At 40.7% G+C, this 8,763-nt stretch overlaps 1 protein-coding gene and 1 pseudogene across 1 annotated transcript in view; one reads left to right on the top strand and one right to left on the bottom strand.

Annotated features, from left to right (window-relative positions):
• Positions 1 to 28: 28 nt before the first annotated feature.
• AP2B1 (adaptor related protein complex 2 subunit beta 1) overlaps positions 29 to 8,763 on the top strand; it is a 41,619-nt gene continuing 32,884 nt past the window's right edge. Inside the window, exons 1-2 of the mRNA XM_027087425.1 lie at positions 29 to 611; positions 3,648 to 3,777. Of these exons, the coding sequence (XP_026943226.1) occupies positions 541 to 611; positions 3,648 to 3,777 (201 nt within the window). The 5' untranslated portion in view covers positions 29 to 540. The remainder of the gene's footprint in view (positions 612 to 3,647; positions 3,778 to 8,763) is intronic.
• LOC113609651 (glutathione-specific gamma-glutamylcyclotransferase 1-like) lies at positions 7,960 to 8,716 on the bottom strand (annotated as a pseudogene).

Raw genomic sequence — 8,763 nt, 5'->3', positions numbered from 1 at the left:
GAATTTGGTAATGATTTTTAAAAGTCTTCAAATATTGTAAACATGCGATTTTCATTAGATCAGTTTTTTCCCCTTTTAAGCCTTTTACCAAAGCTACTAACCAAAGAAACCCCATGTTATGCTCATTGGAATTTCTCCTTTCGCCATGGTTACCCATAGACTATTTTGGGGTTTGTTTTTCTTTGTTTGTTTGTTTTTGGCTTTGGTTTTGGGTTGGGTTTTTGTTTTGTTTGCTTGGGGTTTTTTTGTTTGTTTTTTTGATTTTTGGTGGGTTCTTTTTGGTTCTTAAATAGTTGAGAATGATCTCAAAATTCAGCAAATATGACTTTATCCAGAGCCTTTTGCATTTGGCTTGGTATTTATGGTATAAAAATCACCTTAGTTGCCTAAGGAAGTGAAATCTTAATTTCATCTTTATTCAGAAGCGTCCTGTCTGGTTTCATTGGGCTTTATACTGTGTTTCAGGTCTGGCTGCCTGCAGTAAAGGCTAAGGGCCTGGAGATTTCGGGAACATTTACTCACCGCCAAGGGCACATCTATATGGAAATGAACTTCACCAACAAAGCTTTGCAGCACATGACAGACTTTGCAATTCAGTTTAACAAGAATAGGTAAGAAATCTGAGTTCCCCAGCTCGATCCTGAGACAGCAGTGTACTTTGTGTCCAACAAGAGAGTGTTCTATTTAGCAGTGGGTAAAAACTCTCGTGTTGGCAGATGTTTGATGTAGAGTGAGTGAAGGCTCTTGCACATCTGTTCAGTGGTCAGCTTCAACACTGGAGGCCCTAGGGAATTTTGCTGGGAAAACTCATCCATACGGAATAAGAAAACTGTCTTTGCCATTATAATCATACCTTTTCTATAATGTTTTGTAAATGAAATCACGTAGTATGGAGTCTTTTGCATTTGGTTTCTTTCACTTAGCATAACGCTTTGAGACGTTTCAGCAGTCTGTTCTGTTTTACTGAGTAGTACTCCGTCGATGCTTATACCGTGATTTGTTTACACTTTCACCAGTTGGTGGAACTGGGGATTGTTTCCAGTTTTATCTTTTTTGACTAAAGCGCCTGTGAATATTCATGTACAGGTCTTTGTGTGGATATATGTTTTCATTTTTCCTGGATAAATACCTAGCAGTGGTATTGCTGGGTCATATGGTAATAAGTGTGAATGTTCCGGCTGTTCCATACTCTTACCAATGCCAGCCATGCTTACACATGTATAGTAGTATCTCATTTTAACTTGAATTTCCCTAATGACTAGTGATATTGAACATTCTTTTCATAATCTTATTGACCATTCTTATATCTTCTTTGGTGAAGTATCTGCTCAAATCGTTCCTTTTTCTTTTTAATTGTCTTATTATCAAGTAATAAAGTTTTTTATATATTCTGGATACAAGTCCTTTGTCAGATATGTCTTGCAAATATTTTCTCCCAGTCTGTGGCTTGCCTTATTTTCTTAACAGTATTTTTCAAAGAACAAGTTTTTTATTTTTTGTTTTATTTATTTATTTTTTTTAGGGAGATTGCAATTGACACATATACACTGTTGGTTTTTTTTTTTTTTTGGCTGCATGGGGTCTTCGTTGCTGCGTGCCATCTTTCTCTAGTTGCCGTGAGCAGAGGCTACTACTCTTCGTTGAGGTGTGCGGGCTTCTCATTGCAGTGGCTTCTCTTGTTGTGGAGCATGGGCTCTAGGCACGCGGGCTTCAATAGTTGTGGCATGTGGGCTCAGTAGTTGTGGCTCTCAGGCTCTAGAGCGCAGGCTCAGTAGTTGTGGCTCATGGGCTTAGTTGCTCCGCAGCATGTGGGATCTTCCTGGACCAGGGATTGATTGAACCTGTGTCCCCTGCATTGGCAGGAGGATTCTTAACCACTGCGCCACCAGGGAAGCCCAAGTTTTTTATTTAAATAAAGTTTACTTTACAATTTTTTCCTTTTAATGTCTTTTGCTTTTTGTGTTCTGTTTAACAAATCTTTGCCTGACCCACAGTTACAATTTTTTTAAAATGTTTTTAATAGAAGTGTTAATAGATTTAGCTCCTACCTTTACCTTTTAGAATTCACTTTGAGGTACTTTTGGTGAGATAATATGTGTAAAGTAAGAGTCAAAGTAAACTTTTTTTCCGTAGTAAGTCTTGAAGTCAGATAGTATAAACCTTCCTACTCTGTATGTTCTTTTTCAAAAATTTGTTTTGGCAATCCTAGGTCTTCTGCCTGCTGGAATTTTGCTTGAGAGTGCAGTGAATGTGCAGATCAGTTTGAGGAAGAATTGGCATCAAACAATATTGAGTCTTCTAATCCATTAGCATAGCATGTCTCCCCATTTATCTAGGTCATCCTTAACTTCTCTCTGCAGTGTTTTATAAATTTTCGTGTACAGATCTTGCACATCTTTTGTCACATTTAAGTGCCTTATAGTTTTGATGTTATAGTAAGAAGCATATTTTAGTTTTTGGTTGTTGCTAGTATATAGAAATACAACTGATTTTTGTACATTGAACTTGTATCTTGAAACTTCATTAAACTTACTTATTAGTTCTAGTAGCCTTTTTTTTAGATTCCTTATGTTTTTCCACATAGATAAATAATGAGAGCAAGATCAAAAGGGCAAAAGGGTTTTCTGACCCATAAACGTTGATACCAAAATGAGTGATGTGTCTACTCAAAATCATTTCTTTATTGCATTTGGGACTCTAAAGTGTAGTTTATCTACAAAAAGGAAAATGTTTCTTCTGCTAGTCTGTGACTCTTGAAATTGATACTACCTATATAAACTCAATAATTATTTTATAAATATTAAAATCCCATCTTCCTTCCTGAGGCTCATTAGAACATAAATTCATTATAAATTTATATCATTAAGTTGTTTATTTGTTATACCTATGGGCCTACTTTTCCCTTTCTGCTCCATCTTTTTAAAATTGTATTCTTATGTTTCTGAGACATAAGACATGTCCGTCTTCCCTCATATATTTTTGGGTTTTTTTGTAACTTCAGACTCAGGCTTTTCCCATCTCTTTACTATTCTTGTATTATTATTAGGCAGGCTTCTCTGAGAAGTCAAACTGGTGGGTACTCACTGCCTGCCTTAGGTGAAGAAAGTGGCCAGATTTGAGTCTGCAGTTTATCCTTTGGGGTGTTGTTTGGAATGTTTAAGCCAATCAACTCTGCTTTACTTAGACTGGCTCTTTCCCAATGATCGTATCCTGTGTAAGTAAATAAAGAAGAAAGAAAATGAGAGTTACCAGTAAATCATCCTCTGGTCTGATCAGGCAGGTTATCAAGCAAGTGAAATAATATCATTATACTTTACAGGGTGGGTATTCTTAAGTGTTCTTTCTCCCAAAGATTATCTAAAGGAAGATGTATAAGAAAAAGATGCTTATCAAACCTGTCCCTCTAGTGGCATGATAAACATAAGAAACTTTCAGAATCAGAGCATTAGCAAACCAGTTCTGTGCTTATGAATGTTTTCTCCTTCCTCAAATCTTCTTAATGGAAAAAAGAGGTTATGTTGTAACTAGTGTTACAGCAAATTAGAATTTGTTTCCTTCAAATGGAGTAAAAAGCCATCGAAACCTAAAGACGTGACTACATCCTGCCTCCTGATTAACCTCTGGGGTTTCTTCATCCTCTCTCCTAGCTTTGGTGTCATCCCCAGCACTCCTCTGGCCATCCATACACCACTGATGCCAAACCAGAGCATTGATGTCTCCCTGCCTCTCAACACCTTGGGCCCAGTCATGAAGATGGAGCCTCTGAACAACCTGCAGGTTAGACTTTTACTTCACTCAGGGGGTACAGGTTTACGTCTTGCCAATGTTATCTGTAAAGCAACCCCTCTCTTTCTTATATTAGATTTGGTCATGGAATAGGGTTTGAAATAAATCTGTGGAGAAGACTTTTATTTTTCATTAAAAATACACACAGAAGTCACTCATTGACACAAAGTTATTTTCTTTTTACTCAACAAACAAACGTTTCAAGGTGTTATGTACAAACTTTTTTCTTTCTTAAGACTTTCATAGGGAATTTGAATGTCACAAGAATAGATTTCAGTAGAGCTGTGTGGAGGTCATTTTGAACACACAGCTATAAATAGTTGGGTTATCTGTATTTAAATATAAGTGTGTGGTAAGTGTAGCAGCATCTTAGAGAAGCTCAGAACTTTATGAAGTTTATAAGAGCCTCTCCATCTTGAAAATATTGACTTTTTAGAATGCTTAAGGTCCTAGCTTAGAGTATCGTTTCGTTTTCACCACTTTGAATTTCTCTTGAAATTTAAGCCTTCTGGGGTTCAAGCAACATGAAGGCAGAGTAGTAAGCATGTAAGCTGAAGCTGTAGCAACCCTCAAGGGATAAAATACAGATATAAGCCCAAGAAGTTGAGGGTTTTAATGCTCACAAGGACAGAAGAGACCACCTTGGGCTGACCTGAGATGGGGAACTGTAACTGATCCCTGTACAAAGCTGAGACCCTGGAAGGGCAAGTCCCTCAATGAAAGGGGAACTAGAAAAAGATTTCCACAGGGGCAAGTGATGAGAGAGTTCTCTTTGACCTGGGTTCTGGGCGACCTCTTGTGAGAAATCCAGGGCCCGAATTTATACTGTGTACGTGAAGAATTCTCCAAACCAGTAAATTAATGTAAAATTGGACCAGAACTGGTGAAACCCAGGGTACCTGGCAGAAGCAAATGCAAAACGGCCTTTATGCAATGGTTTTGAACTTTAAGGCCATCAGGACTCCCATCTGAGAAGAAAGTCTCTACTGAAAGTCAGCTCACAATTTAACCAAAAAAAAAAAAAGAGGGAAAGGTGCACTGTGACTGACAGTCAGTCAGAAGATGCAACAAAGAGGATTGCTATCCCCTTCTATCGAGAACTTGAAATGATAGAATAGTATGAATGAGACTATAAAATATGTTTCAAATGATGAGCAAAATATTTCAGCCTTCCACTTTCCAATCAAGACAGGTGGGACCCCATTGCTCAATCTCCTGGAAATACCAGTGTGGGATACTAGTCCTTATGGTGAGACATCAACAGTAAAATTACTTAGAGTTGAAAGTAACATTCTCCAAGAGTTTAAGTGCCAGTGCACCAAGCCTGCTTGCCAGTTGACTAACTACCTTGCTGCCTCAGCAGTTGACGGCTTCTTTCTCAGCAAAGGGTGTAATGATTTAGAGTGACAATGAGTGAGTCACAATATAACTTGGCTCAGTCTAGAAGAACAAAACAAGGATTTCTGTGCAGAAGGAATTGGCTCTGTTGCTATAATGAGACTAATGTGTTAAGGGGCTTTTCCAGCACAGAATCCTAAACGAAACTAACTCAAATTTACATCTCCTCTCTTTTCATTGAAATCTAACCTCCTGTTGGCCCACAGAGCCTCAAGCCAAATATTTGAGGACAGTCAGCATGGGTGTGAGAATGCTTTACTTTAGAATTAGGAAAGGGAATTTGGGTCACAGAAATGAGGGCAAATTTCCTACTCTTAAAACCAAAAGGAAACAGTAAATAAATAAATATCCGTTTACTTCCCTATTTGCATTTCCATTTCACATTCAGTGAAATGAACATCCCAAATAGGAACCCTCATAAAAGAAATTGAATCTTAGTCCAAACCCCTCCCTCAAAAGTATTGTTATGATATTAGGACTAGCAAGTTTTCATTTTCACAAACGTGACATTATAAAAAGCAATCTTAAAAATTTTCTATCTAAGCAGAATGTAATAAAGCAGTTTCCATCTGTAGTCAACTGTTGATTCTCCATGTTTTCCCCATGGATTCTTTTCTTGCAGGGATGTCATAATAATGGCTATTTTCTCATTAATTGGTATTGCCCAATGGAGAAGATAAGCAAAAACTTGAAAAGAGGTGAAGTTATTTTTCCCCGCTGTGAGCAGCGCTATTTAATGTCTGCTAGTGCAAGGTGAAACTAATGACTAGCTTAAAGTGCTGGGCTACTTTAGATTTCAGCTTCCATTCTGCTCTTGTCCTAGTATGAACAAAAAGAATCAGATCTTAACTTCAACAAGCTTAGACCATAAAAATCCAGATAAAGCCAGGTAAAGATTGATTGGCATTTAAATGTTATGCAAACATAATGTTTAAATTCAAGAGCTCATGCAGGAAAAATTAGTACTTTTCTAGTACTCCAGACCATAAAATCAGGAAAGAAAAAATGGGGGTTTAGGAAATGAAATTTTGAAAGCAGTGTGAGTTTTAGCTATTTTGGCTAAATTGATATCAACGTAGGACAGATAAATCAAACCTAGTCGCCAAAACTGTAATGTAACATTTAGTACAAAAACTTTTCATTAAAAACATAGTCAAACTACTTATTGGCTTATAGTCTTTTTGAAACATTATTGAAAGACACTGTTCCCTCTTAAAATGTAAAATAGGTTATACCTTAGATACTTACTAGAAATTTGAACCTAGAAAATTTTTTCAGCTGTACTAATAATGTTGGTTGTAAAAGCCTTTGTGAATTCAACGTAACAATATTACACAAAGTAAAGCTTAGCTTGCCTCCGTTGGGAGCTTCTCTTGAGTTTATTTATATCATATAATTATATTCCTTAAAAAGAAAAGAGAATTGATCCCCTCTATTTAAATAAAACAAAAACCTTAACAAATGTCTAAATGAATTTTCTCTGAGTTTTCTCCAACTTTGATATCCTCGTTTTTCATATCATCTGTGTCAGTTGCTTAGAAACATTTTCCCAATATACTCCTTCAAACTTGCTACCTGGCAGCTGACTGCTTCTTCAAGTCAGTGTCTGCAAAAAGACAGTAGAACAATGATATAACACGTGTTCATCCCAATCTTTGTATAGATGCTGTAGTGTTCTCACAGCTGCTTGGCCTCCTTTTTCACCAGGCTATAAACTCTTGTGAGAAAATGGATAGCACCGTTCTTTCAAATTTTAATTTTATCGGGATTATAAAAATACAATTTAGAGTCAACTAGTTCTGTAGTTAAAGAAAAACGCAGTCCCCAGCCTTCTCTCACCACTTATGGCCGTCATCTACATACATATTTCCGATCCTCCTGTTTTCCTGATAGAGCTGTCTTAGAATTTGCTTTCATCAGTGTTCATTGTTTATGTTGTTATGATTATATATACTCCTCATAGCTGAGCTATATAGTGTGATTATTTTTTTCTCCATAAAATTTTTATAAGTAATTAGATATTTACACATTAATACCTGTCTTTTTGTTTAATTTTTTTTTTTTAATGAGATCAGTTTATGGATTATAGTATGGGACAGATTGGGAAGGTGCCAGGACCTATAGTGATGAGCTTCCCAGGAATAGACCAACAAACAGACAGGAGTAGCCCAGACAGAAGGACAGGGAAACAAAGCCAAATGGGTAAGAGGCCTAGGCCCAGCCTCAGCAGCTGTGTCTGGCCTCCAGATCCAGCTCTGCCCTGAGGACCTGGGGGATGAGCACGGCTGGCAGGGGCCTCAGTTCTTGTAGGGCCCCCTCTCCTCACTCTCTCCTACCCTCACCAGCAGGCTGGGACCTTTGACGGGTGTTGTTTCTGGGGCTAGGGAATGGTTGGTCTGGAGTCAGGGGCAGAGGGTCAAGGCTCTTGGAGGCTCCCTGGGGAGGTGGAGGCCTGGGTAGTATGGGGATAGCAGCAGCACTGGGGGGAATCTGATCAGGCAACAGGCGCCTGGGGTGGGGCACCGCTCAGCAGGGCCCCTGTATCTAGGGCAGGCCCCCCACCCTGCCCACCACACCAACATGGTGCAATAAATAGAGTTTCAAGTAGTAAGTCAGTGTCAGGTAGGAGATCTGGGGGCTGGCAGACAGGCAGGGGCTTGAGAGAGGCCCCAGTCGGCCCACCAAGTGTTCTCAGTGGGCTCCAGCTATATCAAGTCTGTCTGTGTGCACTGGAGTAGGGACCTGGCCCCTGTGTCCACGTAGGGGCTCAGCCCTTCAGACCAGTGCCAAAGCCTGCTCAGTGGGGCAGAAGCAGGGCAGCATGGTGCCTACAGCATCCACGATGGCTGCCAGGTGCTCGTCCTGTGCCTGGGGCCCAAAGAGCTGCCTGAAGTCTGCCAGGCGCAGCAAGTACTCAAGGCTGTGGCCAGAGAAGCCTCGGCAGGCCAGGATCTGTGTAGCGATGGCCTCCTCAGGCGCAGGGCCCAGGTAACCAGGGTTCTGCGGGGTGGCCACGTAGGCCAGTGCCTTGAGTGGTTGGTCAGGGGCATCTTGAGGGCAGAAGGTGACCTCCTTGGTATCATAGCTACCAAGCACTGCCTCCCACACGTTCAAGTACTTCAGGGCCTCATTGACCTGCTCACCTTGCACCTGGTACGCCACACCCCAAGTGCAGCCCTCACGATCTTCAGGGAGGGTCACCACACGACCAGGCATCTTGTCGCTGCCCCAATGGAAGGTGTCTCCCCGTCAGAGGCGGCCGCTGTAGCAGTGCATGAAGCCCACACAGCTGTCGCTGTAGGTGAAGTCGGGCCTCCACACCAGGGAGCCATACCCGGAAATCCACAGCGCTTGGGGGCCGCCGTCGTCCTAGGGGGTGGGGTGTTCTGGGCTGCCAACTCCTGCTTCACGGTGCCGGCCACAGGACGGGCCCGGGCCGCCTCCAGGGCTGGTCTCCGGTGCAGGCATGGCAGGACCGACAGACGTACCCACCTGGCCTGGCACTGCTTGGCCGCTCTTGTTTGTTTAATTTTTTGTGTTAACTGTAATTCATTCCCAAATTGCAGTGAGATCAGACCC

Source organism: Aethalodelphis obliquidens, unplaced genomic scaffold (assembly GCF_003676395.1).
Source record: "Aethalodelphis obliquidens isolate GAN/ISIS:26980383/991018 unplaced genomic scaffold, ASM367639v1 scaffold58, whole genome shotgun sequence".
Taxonomy (NCBI): Eukaryota; Metazoa; Chordata; class Mammalia; order Artiodactyla; family Delphinidae; genus Aethalodelphis; species Aethalodelphis obliquidens.
Note: the sequence above shows the minus strand (reverse complement) of the source record. Positions and strands in the feature narration are given on the sequence as shown.